This window comes from Lissotriton vulgaris, chromosome 10 (assembly GCF_964263255.1).
Source record: "Lissotriton vulgaris chromosome 10, aLisVul1.2, whole genome shotgun sequence".
Classification (NCBI taxonomy): domain Eukaryota; kingdom Metazoa; phylum Chordata; class Amphibia; order Caudata; family Salamandridae; genus Lissotriton; species Lissotriton vulgaris.
Window position 1 is genome coordinate 829,655,703 of NC_141698.1, and position 23,509 is coordinate 829,679,211.

Sequence of the window (23,509 nt, forward strand, 5' to 3'; positions counted from 1 at the left end):
TCACAAAAGTCGCAATTAGAAACTCGCTAAATGAAGCGGTCATACATGTGGCCCTAGATCTTTGCACTGGAAAAAGACACACCGAGTGGTTTTTATCAATATTTGTTTTGGAGGGGACCTTAATCTTGCAGCTAGTCCTATGTAGTGACAAGTCTCGAACAGAACGTGCTTTAAATACTGGAAACACTGCCAGTTATAAAGCACGCTGAACGAATTGGCAGAGAACAGAAGGCGTGGCTGGATTGATGAAGAAAGGGTCACTAAACAGGTTTAAATTGAACGATGTGGAGAGAGGTTTTCAGGAGGATATGACATCTGTAAAAAAGAATGTGTGTATTCAAGGAGGTGGTGCAAGAATAATAGGAGGAAACATTTCATTCCAAAAATAGTGTGTACATGAAGAAGCATCAGGTTGCAACAGTGCATTTAAAGGAGTAACATAAGTATTATAAAAAGTAGCCCAGAGCATAATATAACACAGCAAGACCAAATACACCGGAAAAAATGCAAATTACAAACGTTATTGGAACTTCACGTGGTTGTCTTAGTAAATGTTATAATATTTCTACATGAAGTAATGATTTGGTATGGTGAATGGGAGCTCAGAATAAGAGGCGTGACCTTTTCACAAAAATCAGTATACACTAGGTGCAAATAGACCAAAAATTGAAAAATATTTCTTTAAAAATAATGCATTCATGTATCCAGTGGAACCGATTAACTGCACAGCCCTCTTTATCTGGGTAAGAAGTGCACAGTTGCAGGCAGGTAATCATTCAGAATGGCGCAGTGGTCCTGGATTGTTCCTGTAAGGTGGATGCTGGATGATTTAACAACTGCTTCCACCATGCAGAAAGCTACAGTAGAATGGCTGAGAATAAATCTGCATTCATGAGAGTGCTGTCAGTCTCTATGTATGTTTGGGCAGCGACCGTAGATTTGCCTCGAGTGGCCCTATGTACCATTCATACCCAATGGGAATATAAATGAAATGCAGATATCGAACGCTCTATCAGTTAGAGTTATAGATACGCAATTTCTCTAACACAAAATTACACTTTCTAATGTGAGAATTTAGGGGTCACCATATATGGGATGTGTTGGACTTGGCCCTTTTTGCAGGGTCACCCCAGAATTTTTGCCTTCCTCTTATATTTTTTCTGACCTGTTGGTGGTTTTATGACTCTGGGCATTTTATCACTGCTGATTAGTGCCACTCTGCATGTGCTCTCTCTAATAAACTTGGTAAGATTGGCCTACACCTGTTTGGCACATTTAAGTTACCTGTACCTCTCTTGTACAGTGGTATCCCATAGACCCAGGGCCTGTAAATTAAATGCTGCTAGTGGGCTTACAGCGCTGCTTGCACCACACACCGAAGTAGCCTTTCAAACCAGTCTCAGGGCTCTTTTAAAGCCACAGTGACGTAAAGTGTTTGCCACAAATGCAACTCCCGTTTTAGTATGTCACCCCTAAGGTAGGCCAAGCTAGCCCTATGCAAAAAACAACAATTCATGTATAGAATGCAGAACAATGTCATACATTCACACCAGTACAGAGATCTGAGCCTAAATCCATAGTGTTTTTGCTCACCATACCATTCCATTTTGGACTGCCAGGCCAGGTCCTCCCTGGACTGGAAACAAGCATCCTAGGGCCGGTTTCAGTCTTTCAGCCCTCATCAGCCAGGGTAGCTTGACTCCAGTGGCATGGAGAGCATGGGACCCACGTCTGGACATAACCATCCCACTCGGGGTGACACATTTAAAAACAACAATTGATGGACAGAATGCAGAACAATGTCATACATTCCCCCCACTACAGAGATCGGGCCTAAATCCTTCGTTTTTTTGCTCACCATGCCATTCCAGTTACGACCCTGCCATATGCTAATCAGTCTTGACCCTGCGCCCAATGGGAACAGTCCAGCACGAACTGCCAGGCCATGTCCTCCCTGGACTGGAAATAAGCATCCTAGGACCATTTTCGGTCCAGGGAGGACCTGGCTTGGCAGTTTGGTCTGGTCTGTTCCCATGAGGCACAGGGTCAAGACTGGTTTGCATAATGCTGGGTCTAATCTGGGGTGGCATGGTGAGCAAAAGAACAATGGATTTAACCTAGATCTCTTGACTGGGGGTGCATGTATGATTCGTTCAGCATTCCGTTCATCATTTGTTTGCGTAACACTTTTCTCCCTATGTGGGATCGGTATGACCAGACGTGGGTCCCTTGCTCACTGTGTCACTGGATTTAAGCTAGCCTGGCTGAAGAAGGGTGACATACCCTGAAACCAGTCCCAGGATGCTTGTTTCCAATCCAGGGAGGACCTGGCTTGGCAGTTTGGTCTGGACTGCTCCCTTGAGGCACAGGGTCAAGACTGATTTGCATATGGCTGGGTCTAAACTGGAAGGGCATGGTGAGCAAAAGAACGATGGATTTAACCTAGATCTCTTGACTGGGGTGAATGTATGATTCATTCAGCATTCCGTCCATCATTTGCTTGCGTAGCACTAGCTAGCCCTATGGCAGGGGGTAGTTTAGGTAGAAGGTAGTACATGTGCCTTAACTGCGTGGCATGTCCTGGTAGTGACAAACAACCTATTTGGTTTCTCACTGCTGTGAGTCTGCCCTCTCATAGGGATGCATGGGGCTTCCCTGATATGTGCTTCAGTGATAATTTCTGATCAGGGAAGCGTAGTTTGACCGTGTTTGGTATGCTTGCAATAGTTGAGATAAATCCTGCTTATTGGTGAAAGCATATTTATTATGACTATTTTAGAAATGCCACTTTTAGAAGTGGGCACTTCGGTGTGCTTATGTGTCTTAGTGCCCTGTCTGGATGTGTGTTGACCGTCTGGTTCTGTATGACAGGAGAGAGGGGATGTGCATTCACTCCAACCAGTCAGAAGGGGGTTGAGTTGTGTCCTGCCTTTCCTGGGTGACTCAGCACTAGGCTGAATAGACCTTGGCTGAATTTAGTGTAGCAGGAGGATTTTCCCTCTGACCTGAAGAGGCCTGGTCTGCATTTGGAATGGTGGGAGGAGGTGGACCTGCACCTGAATAGGGCTGTGCCTGCCTTCTACAATGTTGTCTTCATCCCCCTGTGGTATATATGGGGCCAGGGTTTACAATATGGATGGGGGTATTGTGCACCTTTTGAAGTACCCCAGAACAAAGACTTTTGCATCGTAAATACCGGGGCTGGGACCCCATGAATGAAAGAAGACACTGTGTGGGGCTTGTAACCAGAGGATATCTTTGCTGACAGGGAACCACCACTGTGACTTTGCCTTGTGTGTTGAATGGCTAGAGGTTTTGCCTCCATACCCAAGGACCCTGTGTGCCTGCCTGTTGCCTGCTCTCCTGAACCTGCATGCCCCCTTGAACTCTCTAAAGAGCCCCGCATGAGGGGACTGCCCATGTGCTGGAGAAATCGTAGTACTGGTGAGTGCTTAATGTTCTGTGCATTTGGTCCTGTGGTAAAGTGCAGGCAAAGCATTTAGTTTTCATTGTTGTCAAAACACGATTTGAGAGCGCTGTAATGTCTGTTGCACAAGGAGTGGGCTTATTCAGTGCTGCCAAGGAGGAGTGCTTTATCCGTTCAGTGCACTTTCCCTTTGTGTGGTAAAGTTCTGACGCTTATGCTCCGTGTTATCAGAGTCCTGGGCGTTGTGCTCCTCGAGCCCTCAAGGGAGTGGCAACCAAGTACTATTGTGCAGAATTCCGAGGTGGTAAAGAGCAGCCCATACCAGCGCGAATGAGTCGGCAGTGGTGCTGGGCAACCGACATAGCCTATCAGAGTTCCCGGTGTTGGCTAGCCACACCCCCAGAAGCCCACAAGGACATTGTGTCATTGGTGTGGTGCTGGAAGAGGAATTTGCAAGACAGAACAAGGTTGTCTACAACTTTGCTCTCTGTCCCTCCTGCTGGGTGTATGGTGCTGCAATAGGAGCCCCACAGGAAGCAGAACACGTCTTGTCCCTCCCGCTGTAGCAAGGCCAAGGTTGAGAGTAAGGATGGAGACTTCGCTCCGTGTCAGCCTAGCCCTGAGGGCTTGACCGGGATTCCACCTGTGGTTGGCTGAAGGCTTTTGTTATTGGCTGTGCCTTGCCGAGGAGGGCTGACGATCCCAGGGAAGGCGGGGCGGTACCACGAGTTAACGGTAGCCCCAGCAATTGAGTGGTAGGAGGGAGACCTAGCAAGGACCCCTTCGTGTTGTGGGAGCTCGGGCCGCATTGTTGTTTTCCGGTCCCAAGGGGCCATTTTTTATCCCATTCGGGTGCTTTCGCAGCACCAGAATAATTACATAATTCTCGGTTGTAACTGGGCAGATGGCCCAGTTGCCGATGAGACCAGGCAAACCATATACCACATAGTAGGAGTGCTGGTGCTGCTCCTCATGGTTGCCTGACCTGACTCTAAGTGTGATATATATGGTGACTGGTATGTGGCCTGTGTTATCGAGCAGTGCCCAGAGTGTTTACGCTAAGGTTCATAGGGGGGATCTGTTGATATTTTATGTGATGCCTCACTCTAATTACCTCATCTTCATGCCCTGATATTATGATGTCATGTTGTGGCTCATAACTTGCGATTGTCAGGAAGGGGCAGCCATGGGTTCAGCGATGTTGTTTATGCATAAGGTTGTTATGACATTTTTGTAATATGTGTGCCCTAGGAGCATTGCTCAGTGCACTGATGGTGTTGTTATGACAATTGCCCGATAGGCAAAGTGACTGTGTAATCTATGCGATGTCATGACAATTGCTTAGTGGCACAGTGATTTCTGTGATTGTGGTCTAATGTATTTTTATGAATAATACAGCAATGTTGGCACTACTGAAAAATGGTTGATCTAGGACTCAAAAATGATTTACTCGTCCAATATTGTATTGGAAGGAACTTCTAACTACCTTCGTCAAGTTAAAGGAGGAAGGTTTGTGTCTAGTGGTTTAGACTGTGCCATCAATTAGGCTAGTAAAATGTATAATAACATGCTACACAAACGTTACCCAGGAGAGATCGGACACAACGTCCAGGGATAATAGATTGTTTTTATGCAAACATTAACATTTCAAACTGTGGATTAGTATTTAGCAGAGCTGCACAAATTAAAGTAATCAGTGCTACATACTCCTTAATGCCGCAAGCACCCAATATCAATGTCAGCATAATGGTGAATGTGGTATGATTCACTTTCTAAATTGTCTTGAGACTAACACCAGACTGTCACAATAAACATAACCTCAGATTGCTGCTTCATATATGGTAAATGAGATTGTTATGTGTGTTGATCAGTGAGTGTCTCTCAATAGAGTTGACATTAAAACATTAGTTCAACTCAGTTAATAGCTCAGAAACCTATATGATATTGAATACCCCAATATTTGTACTTCCCTATCCCACAGTCAGAGAGGTTGTATCCAACTTCCTTGCATCTGCTCAAGTGCTTAATATAGGAAGATTGCTCTTTATCTAGTGGACCAAAACCAGGTACACTGCGTAAAGAGTCAAGACATCTCTTATTGGATTACAAAGGCAAAAAATTATAACACTAAATTCTCTTTTTTGTTGTAGTATGGGCAAGCAGTTTAGGCTTATCAGAGGGTAGTGCTAAGCATTTGTTGTGCTCACAGAGGCAATAAATAAGAGATACACTTAAGAATTAATCCGAGGCCGATTTACAAAAATAAGTCGTATTTTTATATACGTTTTGATACCAAGACCTTCATTATCAAGTAAGCACTTTATTAAAAATATTGAATTTCATAGGTAAGCAAACAGTTCACTTAAATGCGTCCTAATGCCGCAATGCTTCCCAATGGGAGAAAAGGCATAAGTGGCATAAACGTATTTATGGTAGGTTTCTGGGGTCTCCTTCAGGACTTAAGGTTGTTGGGGGCCTAGGTACAAATTTCCACCAGCAGTTACTCGCTCTCTGCCCTAGGGCATCTGGGTGCAGAGGTGCTGGTCAGGTTGGTAGCTATGCACGCCACTCTGGTGGAAAGAAGGGGGCCCCCTAGAACAGGCTGCAGAGGGAGAGTTGGGGACAAGTGTAGGAGCTCCCAACAGGGACTTGGGTCACAAGGGTCTTGGAAACAAGAGGGCACAACTGGTTCGATCTTGCTGGTTGAGGGTGCAGAAATCAGGACAGCTGGGCCACTCTGAAGGGCTGTACAATCTAATTGTCAGAGAACACATTGTTGTTTTCCTACACACTGGAGTTTGAGTTCTCTGACCCCATGGAACTTGCAAAGGAGGTAGACCTCTGTGGTGCTGATGTCCCTCGATAACTGCTCAGTCTTGTGCTTTTAAGGTCGCAACTGGACTTTAACAGGCCTTGTTTGCTGCAAGGGGTCTAGTACTCTGGGCATTGGTGCTGTGCAGCTCCTGTCGGCCCCTGCGTGCTCTTATTTGGTGGGACAACATATCTGACGTTGAGGAGGACAAGCACCTCTTTCAGGCGGGCCGGGGAGCAGCAACACAGTTAACCAGATTCTGCATCTTCGATGCCTGCAGACTACAAGGGAGTAGCTCCTCTTATCCAAGGGAAATTGCTGACAAATTGCAAAGCCTGAAAGTCTACCAGGGTTCTTGGTAGTTGCTCAGCTGCAGGACAAGTCACCTGGTCACGATTGTCGAGACTAGTGCAGGCAGGCAGGGTTTGGCACCAAAAGTCCACTGTAGTCTTCAGTTCATGTTTCCTTGTGGCTTTTCTTTGTCCTCTTCTTCTGGATCCATAGAATCTAAGTTCCTGGCATCAGGGGTGCCTCTTAAATAATCAATTTAGGGATGTTAAGGAGAGTGATAGGTAGTAGCCAGTGGGCTGCCTACCTTTAAGGTGACTACACCCCCTATATGACCACTTCATGTGGTAAATGTGAATAACCCTGCCTAGTGAGCCGAATTCCACCCAAAACCAAGATGGTGGAATTCTCGTTTTTGTGTTGATATAAGGTAGCCCACCTTAGGGGTGGAACTAGCCTGATGGGGAACAAGCCTTCTGACTAGTTAATTTTCCAGCCTGTCCTGGTGCCAAAAGGGCCCGGGTCAAGATGCGGCATTTCGCTGCCTGGGGAAGCTTTGGGTCGCATATCAGAGGCGGCAGAGGCCATTGAAGCCTCCTGCCTTGAAATGCTGATTACTTAACCATCCTGCTTGGAGGAGGTGACAACACCCCTGGCCAGAGCAGGCTTGTTTCTGCCCTCAGAGAGCACCAGCTATCACCTGCAGGGGGTCAGACACCTGTTTGTGGTGGCAACTGGCCTACGCCAGTCAGCCAGTACTCTAGTAGGCGAAGGTTTTCAGGTGGCACCTCTGAGGTGCACTATGGGTGCCTGCATTAATAAATACATCACTGGAATTAGAGTGGGCTTATAAATATGAGATGCTTAATGCCAAACATCTCTAGTTTCAGTGAAGCGATCATGTAGCTGGGGAATTCGTAATTACCAGTGTCCAGCACATGTACTTAAAATGGCTTCCCTGTTCTCTTGTAATATCTAAGAATTGTTTTAGGCATCACAAGGGTAACCTGTTAGTGTTATAGGGAGGAGCAATAATCATTAAAATTAATATCCTACCTACATTTTTATATATTTTTCGTGCAATTCCTCTACGCTTTCCAATTCTGTTTTTTTTAAACTAGAAGGGGCCATTGGTAGTATTATTAGGGGTATAAGTGGGCATGGCACGCAATACAATGTATTCCATTTCCTTATAACCAGGGAGGGCTACTGCTCCCTGATTTCAAGTTGTATTATTGAGCTGCATTTGCTGGAAGCCTTCGCAATCTGCTGTTAGTGGGTATTGCAGATTTTTGTATTGTTTTGCATACAGAGCTATCAATCCTAACTATTTTAATAGAGTCAGATTTAAGGCTATTAGAGACACAGTTCATATATGGCGTGAAATTTTATCTAAATACTCCCTATCTCTTATTCATGTGAATCTACCTTTGTGGGAGAATCCCATGCTCCCAGAAATAATTCATGATTTAATTGGCAAGACCTGTGCTAGTTATGGGGTTGAGCGACTGGGACATCTATATCATGTAAATTGGTTTCAAACATTTAAAGGTCTGCACAGCTCATATGATTTTCCCCATCAGCTTTTTCTTTTTAACATATTTACAAATTAGAGATTACTTCTTGGTGCGTTGTGGGATTAACATAACACAACATGTGTATTTGTAAAGTCCACGTTCACCCATCGGTCTCTTGGCAACTGAATAACAGTTGTTTATTGTTACCCAACTCAATGGTACTCATTTTATCGACCTCAGATGGATGAAAGGCTGAGTAGATCCGCCAGGATTTGAACCTTTGACCATGAGGTTGTACACAGGCCCCAGTAGTGGATGCATTAGTCCACTGAGCTACCAGACCCGGCTTGAGCATATCTTTCAATATAGAACTAACAACCGCTCTGAACTTGCTCTTAAATGGAGTAACATTTTATCAGGTGACTTTGCTGCCACGGAGGTACTTGCTGCATTAGAGACGTTGGCGGGGTCAGTACACTCCATAAATTTAAGACTACAGCAATTTAGAACTGTGTGTATGTTATATTATACTTCTGACAGAAAAGCAAGGTAGGCTGGAAATGATGGGAATGATAGGGGGGATAAGAGTAAATGCCCTGAATGCGGATTGGTGACATTAAATTTGCTTGAATTGTAGTAATAATACGGCCTAGGCGGAGCTGCCTATTTTTTGTGTATTTATCTAATTCCTATTTAATTTTTATGTTTGTTGTTTTTGACCCTGGACATTTGAAAGGATGTTGCATTACTCTATCCTGGGAAGGCTTTCCATGGGTGTTGCATGGGTGTTCCAATCAAACTCCGATGGTTTTTTACGAATTTCCAGATTTATTAGAGGTGGTAGACCTGGGAATGCGCAAAAAAGATACACCGTAACGAGGATTAATATCTATATTTTACCTCATTACTTTCTCATTTATGTATGCTGCATTATGCAGCATACGTAGAAAGAGGAATATGCCTCTCAGGATTGTTTTTGTGGAGTAAGGTGCCCCTTCCTGCACAAAACAGTCTTGCATTCAAGACAGGCACCACAGTGCAATGCGAGATTGCCTGCATTTGCGCCAGGCCACCACAACATTACCACAGCAGGGAAAAAGGCAGGAATGCACCATAATTTTTTTAATATGGTGCATCACTGCCCTTTTCCTGTAATGCATTGCAGCATGGTGACCTGCTCTGCTGTGTTGCGTTACTTTGCCATAAATATGGCCTTAGGTGTCTCTATCTAGGACATTCCAGAGACTGGTATTAAATAATCTAACAACTAAAGGCAAGAAGATACCCATGCAAACTCACTGACTGAACTGGAAGAGTCAACCCAGAGTTGGACCCAGGCACTATTACCTTCATGAGCATAGTTCATCACTTTAATCATGCTGAAAAACATATATAAACCACTGAGCTTTTTTCAAAAGAGGGAGCCATCAAGGGAGCCCACTAATAAGGTTCAGGTCCACATACTACATAAGGAGCACGAAAATGAAAAGCACTTTTACCATCCCTCAAACTAATGATGAAAATATCTTGTGCTGTAGGCTGATCAAAGCTATAAATAAGAGAAAAATATTTTTATTCCACAAGAGTAGAGTAGAGTTGTGTATTAAGTTAACTAATATTGGTATTGACTGTCATCATCAGCACCGGCTCTTCATTGTAGGTCAATGTAAACCTAATTTTGAGATTGGTTGTTAGTAACTCATGGTCACTTTTATTTCATCTCCTTGTGTGCATATCAATGCCACATGCATGCACTTAACTATTAATCTCTAGGATAAAGTAATCAATACACACTTGTGTATCCTTGGTGTAAGGTGCACCTGAGTATTCCTGAATGTTCTACAGTTTAAGGTGCATAGGTTACATTTCTATATCATTGCTTGCAGGTGAAGTCCTAATTTGAAAATAAATCCCTGTAAGCGCTCCTAAGGTGCCTGCTGTAGATATTCTAAATTGATCGCTTCATCAGACATGCTGGAGTCTCAACACTACACTGATGTCACTGAATACCATTTTTGTCTACAAAATGTAAAATTCGGCTTCCTCTGGGCTTTGACAGCCCACATCTGAGTGACACACTAATAACTTTTATGACTGTGGCTGACCACTTTCCATGTCTTCAATACCCTGCTTTCGAGTAGGCCTTTAAAACTCCCACCTGGCTGTGTGAGCCTTATGCACAAACAGCACATAAAACAATTATTGAAAGCTAACACTATGGTCTTGGTCATGAGCGTTAGCTCAGTTCTCAAGTTCAAGCATTAGTGGCTACTGGCTGCTCCCCACTCCCAACCACCCCCTAAATAGGCCATTATCACATCTGTGCTCAAAGGAATTCCTGGCCTGCATGAAAGTATTTACAACTGCATATTTCTCTGCCACAAATGCAGAGAAATTTGTAGCCATAACCACTGCCTAAATCAGTGGTCTGCAATTATTTTACTCTGAGCCCCCTAAGGAAAACATTTAAAATGTTTTGAAGTCGGCCCCCCCTTTAATACTTTATAGAAAGACTTGCAGGAACTGGAGTAGTACGGATGAACATGGGGAGCTGGGAGTATGAGATCATTTCAGGGGTACTTTTCTGTCACTCAAATTCTACACTAAATGTCAGCAGTATAAAAGAGCAAATATTTCACACTTGCGAAACAGGCAGTTTCCTCCGCTCTTTGTTAAAAATAGGGGCCCTGATTTTGTGCCATACCCCTTCTATTTTCTCTCTGAGGCCCAAGCTAAGCTGTTTATTCTGCGAAAGTATTCACCTCCCTTGGGCTATTGGTATGTGGCCAAAAATACTGGCACAGCAAAGGTATACTGATGCCTAATGCAAACACGGAACGAAAGTGAAACAGTCATACCTGCGATTTAGTTGGCCCATCACACCACCTGCTACTGCACCTGCAGCACCAATGATACCTACTGCCCTACGATACAGGCTTCATCCTCTGCCCACTAAAAAGAGCTATTGCTCCTAGGCCTGAGGCTCAGAGTAGGCTGCCTTCCCCTTTGTGTTATAAAAAAAGGGGAGCAAAGTCCGATATCTCGTCGCCACCCCCTTTCCCTGGTGCTAGGGCCTTGTTTTCAGTCCAACAAAGTGGACCTTGGCCCTAATACTAGCAAGGAAAGTGACCCTCCACACCATTTTTTGCTAGTAATACAGTCATAATTGGGGTTTAGTGGCCCCTTCACTCTTTTGTTCCCAGTGCCATGGCATCTGCTACATTAAAGGGAGTGCTGACTCTTCCATTTAAAAAACAGCCCCATATGTTGCATATATGTCTGTTCATTTGTAGATGGAAAAAGTAGCCCCTTGATAGCACCCCATTCTATGGGCCATGTCTTTGATGTTATCCATGGATCTCGTTATTTTCCTCTTTCTCCTGGGCCATTACTCTGAAGCCCCAGTCGTCTGGGTGATCAGCTGTCTGCTTCTGAATGCCACCCTGTAGGCCGCCCTTCAACTTACCTGAAAAGACATCTGCATGTCCAAATGGGCAGGATTTGTGGGGACCAATGTGACTATATTTTTTTCCTTTCACAAAACCAGTGCTCATACTTTTTGTTAAACAAGCCATCCCTCAATGGTTAATGTGGACCTTGCCTTCGGCTGAAAGTGAAAAGCGAGGGGGTAGGGCTTTAAGGTGTGAGAAGGCAGGACAGAGGTAAAGAAGAAATAGGCCTTCTCTTTAAAGTGCCTGCTACCTAAAGAAATATAAATGTGTGCAATTGGTTGATTACCAAATATAAGGGCTGCTTAGGACCCAGTATTCTCTTTAATTGAAGGAGTCACTAGAAGCTTCATGGTGGCGCAACATAAGAGTGTTGAGTTCTGAAAAGTGTCTTTTTAATGGACACATAAATATGCTAGTTTTGAAAGCACTTGTTTTATCTTAAAAACTAAATACAGAACCATGAAATTATGTGATTTTGTGACTTTTTTTTGCATAATTATGGTTGTGCCACATTTGCCACATAATCCATCATCTGGTGCATAAAATGCAGAATTTAGAAAAAAATTGTTTTTAGCCATTCAGATCAAAAGTTACTAAAATGGGGCAATGTGTTCCCATGCAGTGGAAGCCCCTTCACAAAGGTTAACTTGTCACCTTTCATTATCTTATTTCTATATTTGGTTGTTAAACTGGTACTAATTAGGTGAAATATCTGCTCAAACAGTATTGCTGTGAGTAAAAAGTACAAAATAATAAATACTATTAAAAAATTATAAAATTATTCCACATCATTTGTCTTTCTTCTTGCATTGGTTTGTCAACCCGGCTACATAATTTGTCTCTCTCTAAATCATTCTGCAGCAGCCTATCTTATGCTGCATGTAATACCGTTTTAAAATAATGATATACATATTCACATTCACATGACATTCCCTTTGGTACCGTAGAGCCCACGGGAGATGTCACATGACATTCCTAGGGTTACACCTGAAAATCCGTGCCTGGTGAGCTTCCGAGGCACACTGCTGGGTATGTTTGGGAATAGAAAAAAACATAAAGTACGTTCAGGCGGAGATGTAATTTCTGCTCATACCTTTACATAGTGTTTTGTAACTGTCACTTTTCGGGCCTGATCACAAAGGTAAATTTGCCCTTCTTGATTTACTCACATATAAACTAAGTTTTATACCTTTTGGTAATTTTACACTTTCTTGCTACTCACCATTTCTAACAGTAAAGTTACTACTCGGTGCAGATTTACATGTCTCTGCGCGCAGGTTTGTGAATAGTATTGTTTAGCACATGAGTGAGTTGTACTATTTTGGAACTACTAAAGATACTACAAACTGCAGTTTGTGTATATGCCCCATTGTGTTTAAAGGACAATGAGGGTGTTCTTATCTTCAGGAATGGACTCACCATTACAGAATAAAGTGTGCCATATTAAGGAAGAGTTAGACTGGCTAGGAATCCCTTTCATGACGATTGCTAGTAACATGGAAGGCTTAATCTGTGCATCATTATTTCTGAGAACTCCAGTCTACGCGCAGTCGATTTTAGGGCAAACAAAAGTTAAATATTTCATGTCAGAAGATAGTCAAGTTATAATTTTATACGAAAGCCCGAGGGTGTAATTATTACATGTTAAAGTTGTTGCAATGAATTATACCTCACTAGGAAATCATTATATATAATAATATTTTTAACATTTTTTTCTCCCGTTTGTTTTGCAGAAAAGGGTCTGAGAATCAACAATGTAGACTTTCTACAAAGACACAACAGCAAGCTTCACCATACCAATGATTTCAACCATTCGTGCCTGGTAGTGCGCAGAGGCCAAGAGTTCTCCCTGAAGCTTGTCTTTGACAGGGAGCCGGCGCAGAGTGACAAGCTCATGCTTCAGTTCAGTGTCGGTAAGGATGTACCTCACGCATGCTCAGTGACGCAGAATGATAAGGCCCCCAAGTCTCCCATATCTTACTGCCATTCGACTGGGCTTAATGGGGGACACCTGAAGGGTCGGGCCGCCTCTGCCTCCCAGCACGCCTCTGCTGTATATTTCTATTGTTAGACTTGCATTCTTCTTTAATCCACATTTTTGGGGGACAACGTCGAGCTCCTGAACGGTTTTGAAGATGTTTCTGTGCATGTCACTTAACATCTGCTCGGCCTGCTTGCGTGTAGTGGTGTAGCTATCAATGGTGCAGCAGGTGCAGCAGCACCGGGGCCCAGAGGCCTTAGATGACCACCGAACACTGTTTATGGCTCCACATGTTCACTTCAAACACTTCATATGCGGAGGTTTTGTAAATCAAGGGCCATATTTATCATCATTTCACGCTACGCATCAAGACAGCTTGCTGCTGTGTGTGGTATGCGCTCTAGTCTATGAGCGTGTACGCGATGACGCGTCACGCCATAGACTGGAGCGGTAGGCGTGCGCATGCGCAGACGGCGTAGGAGGAAGGCGCGAACGAGGGAAACGGCAGTTGGCGACCGGAGCTCGAGCTAGTTAGACGCTCGGCGCCCTAAGCTCATAATAACCTGTATTAAAGAATAAAGACCATTTCTGCAACATACAGTGCTTCAGTGTGTACCTGTGGGGAGAGAGTGGAACATTACAGTGGCGACGAGGCTGGCATCCGAACACCACCAGGCGCAGTTGATGAGAGCAAGCACCCCCTACAACCCACACACGAGCCAGCAAGGCAGGGCATCTACAAGGAAGAGCTAAGGGCGTGGCAGCAGCGCAGCAGCACGGTACAAACCAAAACACCGACCTCATAAGCCAGGTTAGTGCCGCCCAAGACACAAGGAGCCCCCAGCCAGCACCCTGGCAGCCAAGGGCGCCACCCCCAAGCTAGAGGACGGGGGGAAGACTGAGCAAACCGCGCAGGGTGCGAGGGACAATACCCCAGGTAGTCCCAGGGGCCAAGGCGACACGGCAGAGAGCGCAGGAGCATCCGGTGAGCCTACCCAACGAAGGGCCCATGAGGGAGACCCCAGAGGTGAAGCCAGAATGGCAAATCAAGCTTCAGCCCTGATGGCACCCGTCCCTTTCCTACCCAGACCGGGAGAACCGCAGTTAAAATGGGAGGACTGGAAAGAATACTTTCTGAATTACATTGAGGCTCTCGGAGATGAAAGTGAAGGGGAATACACACCGGAAAGAAAAAAGAGACTGTTGCTCCACAACTTAGGCCCGGAAGGGGTGAGGGTGTTTAAGAATCTGGTACCCAAGGAGAGGGGTGCAACGGAGACAGATGTCTTCAAGAATGCACTGGACGACTTGGACAGCCATTACCGCCCAGCAGTTTGTGTCTCTATAGACCGCTATAATTTCCAACAGAGAAAACAAGAGGTGGGAGAATCCATTGATGACTATGTGGCGGCGCTCCGACGCCTGGCTATCACGTGTCAGTATGGGGCTCTGCAGGATGAATACATAAAAGACCAAATTGTGATGCACACCACCAGCAGAGCGGTCCAGGACAAACTATGGGCGCTGAACGAGACATCCCTCAAAGAAGTGGTGGCGATGGTCAAGAAGGCAGAAATGTCTAAGCGAGGCGCAGACGCGGCAAAAAGGGAAAGTGGGCCGAGGCAGATGATTAACAAGATTGATGAGGCACCGCAGTCCAGCAAGTCCAAGGGCATGTATGGAGACCAGAGGAAGGACACAAGAGGGACTGGAAAACAGGCGGCCCGCTCCAACCCTGGAAATAAATTTGCGTGTTACAGATGTGGCAGTGCAGCACACACGGCTCAGGACAGACGTTGTCCCGCATTCCGCGCCAGGTGCTCGTTCTGTGGCTTGACCGGCCATTTTGAAAAGGTGTGTCGGAAGAATGGGTCGAAGTCCACCGTCAAGTGCATCGACTCAGCCACAGCAAACTTGAGTGGGGAGGATGACCTAGAAGAGGATGATTTGGTTCTGTGCATAGAGGACCAGGTGCTGGAAGTGGCAGGGAAGCGAAGAGATAAGCCCCGCACGGACATGCTCATCGGGGGAGTGAAGGTACATGTGGCCGTCGATTCAGGGTCCCCCTGGACCATCGTGCAAAGATCGATATGGGAAGAGGACTTCGCACCTGTTGTGGGGCCAGACCTACTGCCTCCGGACATCAGACCCATCTCATATACAGAGGATTCCATCCCCCTGATGGGGTGCCGGGACTTCGTGTTCGACTTCAGAGGAAGGTCGGCCACGTGCACCCTGTACGTGGCGGAGAAGGGCCCATCGGTGCTGGGATGGAGAGACGCCGGGGATCTCGGCATCATACTCAACCCAGGAGGGAAAGAGCAGATACTGTTAACGGATGAATGGCCCCTCACGAAATATGAAGACTGGAAGGCGGCATACCCCAAGGTCTTTGAGGGTACAGTGGGCAAACTGGACAAATTCGTACATAAAATGGTCCTCAAGGAGGGGGCAGTACCAGTTGTACACAAGGTCCGGAACATACCTATATCTACGAGTGGAGCAGTGCAACAGGAACTGCTGAAGTTGGAAGAACAAGGCATCATAGAGCCAGTGGACAGCGCGGAATGGCTATCGCCCTTGGTGGTGGTCAAGAAACCTAATAGTAAGGTCCGGCTCTGTGTGGACCTCAGAGAGCTCAACAAAAACCTCATCGTGGAGAGATTCCCGCTCCCCAGGATTGAGGAGATGCTGGCAAGAACAAAAGGTATCACCCACTTCTCCACCATAGACCTCACGTCAGCATACTACCAAATAGAACTGCATCCGTCAAGTAGGAAGTACACATCCTTCATTACGCCCTTTGGGTGCTACCAATTCCGGAGGATGCCCTTTGGTTTGGCATCCGCTGCGGCCGTTTTCCAGAAGCTGATGCATAGGCTGTTCAAGGACATCTCGGGGGTGCAGTATTTTCAAGATGACATCTTAGTGATGGGCTCCGACAAAGGAGAGCACGATAAGAAGCTGCATAGAGTTCTAGGAGTGTTGCAAGGGAAAGGTTTAACAGCGGAATGGAGCAAATGTAGAATTGGGACTCACTCAGTGACCTACTTAGGACACGAAATAGGGACACATGGCATCTCGCCGAAGGAACAGAATGTGAAGGCAATAAGGAATGCCAAAGCCCCATCTACCAAGGAGGAAGTGCGGTCATTCCTTGGAATGGCCGAGTATTATAGCAAGTTTGTCAGACACTTTGCCACCAGAACATACAGAATGAGACAACTAATCAGAAACAATGCAAAATTCGAGTGGGACGCAGAAGCACAATCTGAATTTGACACAATAAAGGACTGCATCAGCCAAGCTGTCCCACTGCAAGGGTACGTCCCCACCGGCAAGACCATAGTGACAACAGATGCAAGCGACAAGGGCTTGGGGGCGGTCTTGGCACAGGAAAGGGAGGACGGATCCAAGGAAACGATCAGCTTTGCGTCTCGAGCTCTGTCCCCGACGGAACAAAGGTACAGCGTAATTGAAAAGGAGATGCTGGCGGTCACTTGGGCCTTGAACAAGTTTCGGCAGTTTATTTGGGGCACAAGATTCAAGCTTCAAACAGACCACAAGCCACTCATCAAAGTCTTGACGTCCTCGGGCCACGACACCGCGACCCCAAGAATCGCTAAAATGACCTTAAAACTGCTGGATTACACCTACGACGTGGAATATCTTCCAGGTACGCAAAACAAGGTAGCTGATTACCTCAGCCGGGCTGCAGCGATGGAGGAAGCGCCGGAAGAAGCCCTGGACAGGGAGGAGATGGTGGCCAGCATGGAGGATCACGAGATGTCGATTAGTGCTCAGGAATGGGAGGCCGCCTACGAGCTAGATGCGGAGAAGGTGGAAGTAAGGAGACACCTCACGTCGGGCTGGCCGGACAAGAAGAAGCTCACAGAAGGAGTGCATAGATTCTATGAGATGAGAGAGGAACTGTCCCTGAGTGATTCGGGAATTTTCTTGTACAGAGGTGAAAGGGTGGTGCCCCCAGTGACACTGATACCCCGGTTGTTGAAGCTACTGCATGAAGGACATTTGGGTATTGTGAAAACCAAGGCGCTGGTCAAGCAGATGTATTGGTGGCCAGGCATGGATGCCCACATAGAAAGACAGGTGCGGGAGTGCGGGCAGTGCCAAGGAGTGGACAAGGTGCTACGCCCACTCAGACCTGAATTGGGGAAGTTTGACACCCCGCAAAGCCCCTGGGAAAACGTGGCAATAGACATTCTGGGGCCCGTCCTAGACAGTAGAGGGGTGAACAAATATATATGTGTGATAATAGACAAATATTCCAAATGGCCTGAAGTGGACATACAAGAGTCCATGGACACTGACACGATATTGAAATTCCTGACCTCGGTGTTCCTACGAGAGGGGATACCCAAATCCATTCTCAGTGACAATGGACCGCAATTTGTATCGGACAAGTGGGTTCGATTTATGAAGAGGAACGGGATCGAGGTGAAACACACAGCCGTCTATCATCCGGCATGCAACGGCCAGGTAGAAAGGTTCAACCGTGTGCTCATGGGCTCCATTCAGGCAGCCATATCACAAGGAAAGGACTGGGAAGCTGAAGTAATGAGCATGCTGTGGGCCTACCGGATCACTCCCTCAGTAGTGGGGTACAGTCCGTTCCAAGTGCTAAGGGGACGGCATCCCTTCACCCGGGACAATGTAGCGTGGAGGGAAAAGACCATCACCAGCAAGTGGTCCCCAGCGGTGGTGCAGCACAATCTGGAGAAGGCCCAGAAGATCTATGCTGCACACTATGACAAGCGACGCAACACAAAGGAAACTGTGCTGGAAGAGGGAGAATGGGTTAGGGTCAAACTCCCTACCATACAAAAGAAAGGTGAAAGTAAGTTTAGCCGGCCCCTACAGGTCAAAGAAGTACGAGGCAGGGCGGCTCTCCTCAGCGACGGCAAGGTGTGGTCACAAGACCGCATGGCCAGAGTCAATAAAATAATAGTATGGCCCAAGTCTGAGGAGGATGAGAGACGGATGGACTTCCAGGAAGCAAGACCCCAATCGGGGCACAGCACAGAAGACCGGTGGGAAGGCGTAGGAGAGGACAATGAAGTGGATGTTCCTGATACAGTGTCTACCTACAGAGATGGCACACCGGTGAACGCAGCGCAGAGTGGAGAGTTGAGAGAAGATGAGAGATCCCAAGGAGAAACAGAGGTGGAAGAGAACATGCCGGTAAGACACACCCGCAGTGGAAGGGCAGTTACTGTGCCCTCTCGTTATAGAGACTTTGTAATGGATGGACACTAGATACACAGTGCCACCTTCCGAGGTGCCCCCACAGAGACTAGACTCACTGCCGGGGACATGCAACCTGTTGGGGGGAATTTTATGTTGTTTATATTAAAGGGGGGAGATATGTGGTATGCGCTCTAGTCTATGAGCGTGTACGCGATGACGCGTCACGCCATAGACTGGAGCGGTAGGCGTGCGCATGCGCAGACGGCGTAGGAGGAAGGCGCGAACGAGGGAAACGGCAGTTGCCGACCGGAGCTCGAGCTAGTTAGACGCTCGGCGCCCTAAGCTCATAATAACCTGTATTAAAGAATAAAGACCATTTCTGCAACATACAGTGCTTCAGTGTGTACCTGTGGGGAGAGAGTGGAACATTACACTGTGCACTGTATGGAAGGGAGAGTGCAGGAATGCACCCTACCTATTAAGATGTGGCGCATTCCTGCTCTCTGCCTGCGCTGGCACACAAACTAATGTCTAGAGCCAACACAGGTACGTTTGCACCATGGCCCAAGAGCGCCTGCATGACAGAGAGAATTGTTTTTGTGCAGGACAGGACACCTTCCTGCATAAAAACAATCCTCCGTGTTTTTTCTGTTTATACATGTGCTGCAGAAGGCAGCACATATAGAAAGGATACCAAAAAAACAGGGAGAAATGAAGCTATCGCTCCTCGTCACGCCTCCCCTGGGAAGGCCTAGCATCCTTACGCATTGGTAAATCTGGGAATGTTTCAGAATTCATGGGTGTATGGCTGGGAACACCCATGGAATGCCTCTTTGGGGGCAGAGTAACGCAAGGCAGCGACTTGCTCTGCCTTGCATGACTCCAGATTTACCAGGCCACACAGTGGTACACAGGGTGCCCTTGCATGCATTGGTAAATCTCATTAGAGGTTTTGCGTCACTCTTGTGTTACCTTGCGTAGTGCGGAAAAAAAACCTTGAAAAATATGTCCCCAAATGTTTATACTGTCTATCACAGTATAGGTAATTTAAGGTGCAGTGAGTGTCACAAAAGCACCATGCGCCACTTGTCTGCCCCCTTGTCTTCCCCTCACCATCATGTTAGAATGTTCTTGGTTCTAAGTGCTACAAAATCTACTCAGAATTAGGCACTTGGAATTATGGCTTTGGCATAAATTGGCCTATCTCATACTTCTGAATATTAAATCAACAAAAGGTATGTATTTGTTACTTTTTATTTGTATTGATTTCTCCACACAGCATGTGGTATTTTTGAATAAGCTAAAAGTGTGTAATTTGTTCATGCTTCGACATTTTATGAATGGGACATAGGTGCTCATAATCATTGAGGGCCTTATTTACAACAAAGTGAGTCAGCGGGGTGCCAAAAGCCATTTTGCTGCGCCGCACCGAGTCACTTACTAATCTACGATGATATGACAGATCCCTGTGCTCCACCCTGCACTGTCGCACAATTGCCTACCATGCACCGACGCCGGCACCATTGCACCATGGTGCAAAGTTTCCTGCGTTGTTGGGAAATTTGTTTTTGTGCAGGAAGGGACAACGTCCTGCACAAAAACAATCACAACAGATGATTTCCTCTTTCTATGTGTGCTGCAGAATGCAACACGCATAGAAAGAGGGAAAAATGAGGAGAAATTACAAAATGTCTCCTTGTTGCGCCTCCCTACTGTAGAAAATAGAAACCTTCTCAGGGGTCTCACTGACACACCTTGTTCTTTAAACCCATCAAAGAAGAGATTGGAACAGAAGCTATAATATAAAATACATATTATATTCACCTCAGATGAGGGAGACTACGTCACACAGTGCCCTCAGGAACTGTAGGAGGCATTCTAAGGAGTACAGAAAACAGGGGCCTTATATATGCTTAGGTTACATTAGTCAGCATAAAACCAAGGGGAGGTCCTGGCACATGTAAGCATGCAAAATGACTAATATGGGCATAAAAGATTTGCTTGCTCCACAAAGTGGGAGTACATCAGCAAGAATAGCCTGACAGTTATAACATAAGAGCAGGTGCATTCTACTAGCTAGGCCCTTCAAATCTGAAACATTCCCAGGTTTACGATTTCTCAGAAATCTGGGAATGTGTCAGGTTCCATTGGTGTTACATGGGAACACCCATAGCAACACCCATGGAAAGCCCCTTTCACTCAAAGTGCTGCGTGTAAAGTTGCCGTAGGACATGAAAATCCATGCAGTGTGGCTTTTCCTGTCCTTGTAAAAATGGGGTATCAAACTGCGCCACCGGTTCTTACCAAAAAGTGGGGCACGGGGCTCGTAAATATGCCCCTGAGAGATTAACTATTGCTGATAATGTAGGTCTCAGTTCAGAAAAAGCATGTGGGTCAGCCTATGAACCAAGGTACCCCTTATTATTTAATTTGAAGGTCTGGGAGAAAGAAGAAGAACAGAAGCACATGTGTATACTATCCCGAAGGCACCCCCTACTGGACCACCACTAAGTCAAATATGGCTAATGAAAGAAAGCTCTATTGGGCCATCCTTAGACCCTTAGACATCACAGACATAGTACACAAGAACATCAATTCATGTTGATTTATTTTTATGTCTTTTCAGATAGAAAGTTCTCAATTTTTCAACTGTCTTTTTATAATAATTAAATATTACTTTTTGAGCTCTTCTTTTTTTATTTGAACAAAAATTCATCTGAAAAATGTGACTTTTTAAAAATATAGAAAGACAAGTCGAGCGCACACAACAAATGTAAAGATATGAGTAATCATAGTATGGTGTTAAGGATAAGATCACATACGAGTGTTCTTTCTATCTTGTTTTAATGGGTATGTGGATGGTCCTCCTATCAAAGGAGACCACAGAGAAAGAAACCAGCCGACACGTGTTTCGTCAGATCGGGTGTTAACCTGTGGCTCTTCAGGGCTGAAAACGTGTGGGAAAATGTAGTATCAGGGAACCGGTGATAATTCCAACCCGGTCCTAGTCGGGTGTTTAGACCAAGTATAAGCACCAAGGTACAACAGGTATCGAAGGCTTTCCCGTATCCAGCGAACCTCGCACGTTACTCATCGGCATACTGCTGCTTGTTGCATCGATAGAAGGTAATACCTGCCTCTATTTAACACGAGCTGTTTACCCCACAGCCTTCGATACCTTATGCACCAAAACTTTGTGTGCTTCAAAGCACTAGTTGTAGGTGACTAGCTAATTTTAAAAGTAGGCTTTTAGACATGGAAAAACGGTTTTCTTAGGTATGTGTCTATTGCTGCTGTGCTCACAGCTGGTCACTGAGGGAAATGGCCGGTACAATGTGGGCCGAGCCATGCATGCCATTTTCCTGCAAGTGTAACAACGCTTCCCTGAACCATGCATCTGCCTCTACCACGCATATGGGTGGTTAAGGCAAACAGCGGTCTAGTGTCCTGATGGGTGGGGGAGGAACAGGAACCTTTGGAACAGAAAGCGCCATACGCGAACAGGCAAGTGAGGCTGGGGCCGGGTTTTGGGGGGTAGTTTTTAGGGGCAGGTGTATTTCAGGCTCAGGGTGGGGTGGGTGGGGGGTGGTCGGGGTAGCTTTAAGGACTGGGGCTGGGTGTGGGGGTTTGTTGGTTTAAGGGTTCTCTGCGGGGGTTGGGATTGTCTTTTTATAGGCTGGGCAGGGTTTTAGGGCTCAGGGTGGGGTAGGGGTTGTTTGAAGGGCAGGGTCGGTTTTTGGGCTCAGTGTGGGGAGGGCCTAGGTAGAGGAATATGATTTTAGGGTTTAGGGTGAGGAGGGGGGTTGGGTTAGTGGTATTTTACAAGGTATATCCCTTTAGCAAACATACTTTTACAATGAAATTCATTGTGAAGGCGTGCATGATAAACAAATGCGTGGTTAAGACGCATTTGTTATTGGGACCGCGTTGTAGAGGCACGCGTGTTTTAGCCATGCATGCTTTTGTCATACAACCATTGACTGCTACAATGGCAACCTGAAGACATGACTTTCAATTCACACATGTGAGGGATGTACATCTACTCTGCAGACAACATGGGCCATCTAGTGTTTATGCAACTGGTGCTATCCCCGCACCATTGTACCTTTGGCCCACCTAAGGGTTAGATAGGCCCGATGGGTAGTCTTTCAACATGTTTAGGGGTCGATTTGTGCACAGCAAACTGTTTAGCAGCTTCCTAGTGACCAGAGACAGAATGGCATCACATCATTGGGAAAGAACAAGTGGAACATGCAAAAGGCAGCACTTTACCAGGACTACTTACAAGTGAATCTGAATTGAGATGTCTTTGGGACGTTGGAATATGGAAGCTGGTACATATAAATTCAGTGTGTATTTAGTAACAATTTTTTTTATCCTCCTTTGAACGAAACTAACATTTTTATGAACAAAAAATAAAAAACCTCACGCTCACTGACCTGCTCATCCTTTGATCTGAGGAATCGCTCTCTTGTCCACGCAACACATCGCATTCCCTGTGGCAGAGGTCGGCTGGTGGGAGCGTTACTGCAATCGGCGGTAAGTCACCTCGCTCTCAGCGCGACCCGCCCAGGTTGTAGTGCTTAAGCTGTGTCCTGGAAAAGCCTACCGGGGGACTGCGAGGCCCAGAAACCACCGCTCTTTGCAGCCGGCGCCTCTTCCCCCGGCGGCCACGCCCATTGAATTGGCCTGCCTCTACATAACTTTTCGCGACACCCGCTGCGCGGGTGCCGCTCACTGACCTGCTCATCCTTTGATCTGAGGAATCGCTCTCTTGCCCACGCAACACATCGCATTCCCTGTGGCAGAGGTCGGCTGGTGGGA

The 23,509-nt window shown here is 46.1% G+C and overlaps 1 protein-coding gene across 1 annotated transcript in view; it reads left to right on the forward strand.

The window, feature by feature from the left end:
* TGM4 (transglutaminase 4) overlaps positions 1-23,509 on the forward strand; it is a 192,378-nt gene that overhangs the window by 5,880 nt on the left and 162,989 nt on the right. The window contains exon 2 of the mRNA XM_086941753.1: positions 13,230-13,409. Coding sequence (XP_086797879.1) covers positions 13,230-13,409 — 180 coding nt within the window. The remainder of the gene's footprint in view (positions 1-13,229; positions 13,410-23,509) is intronic.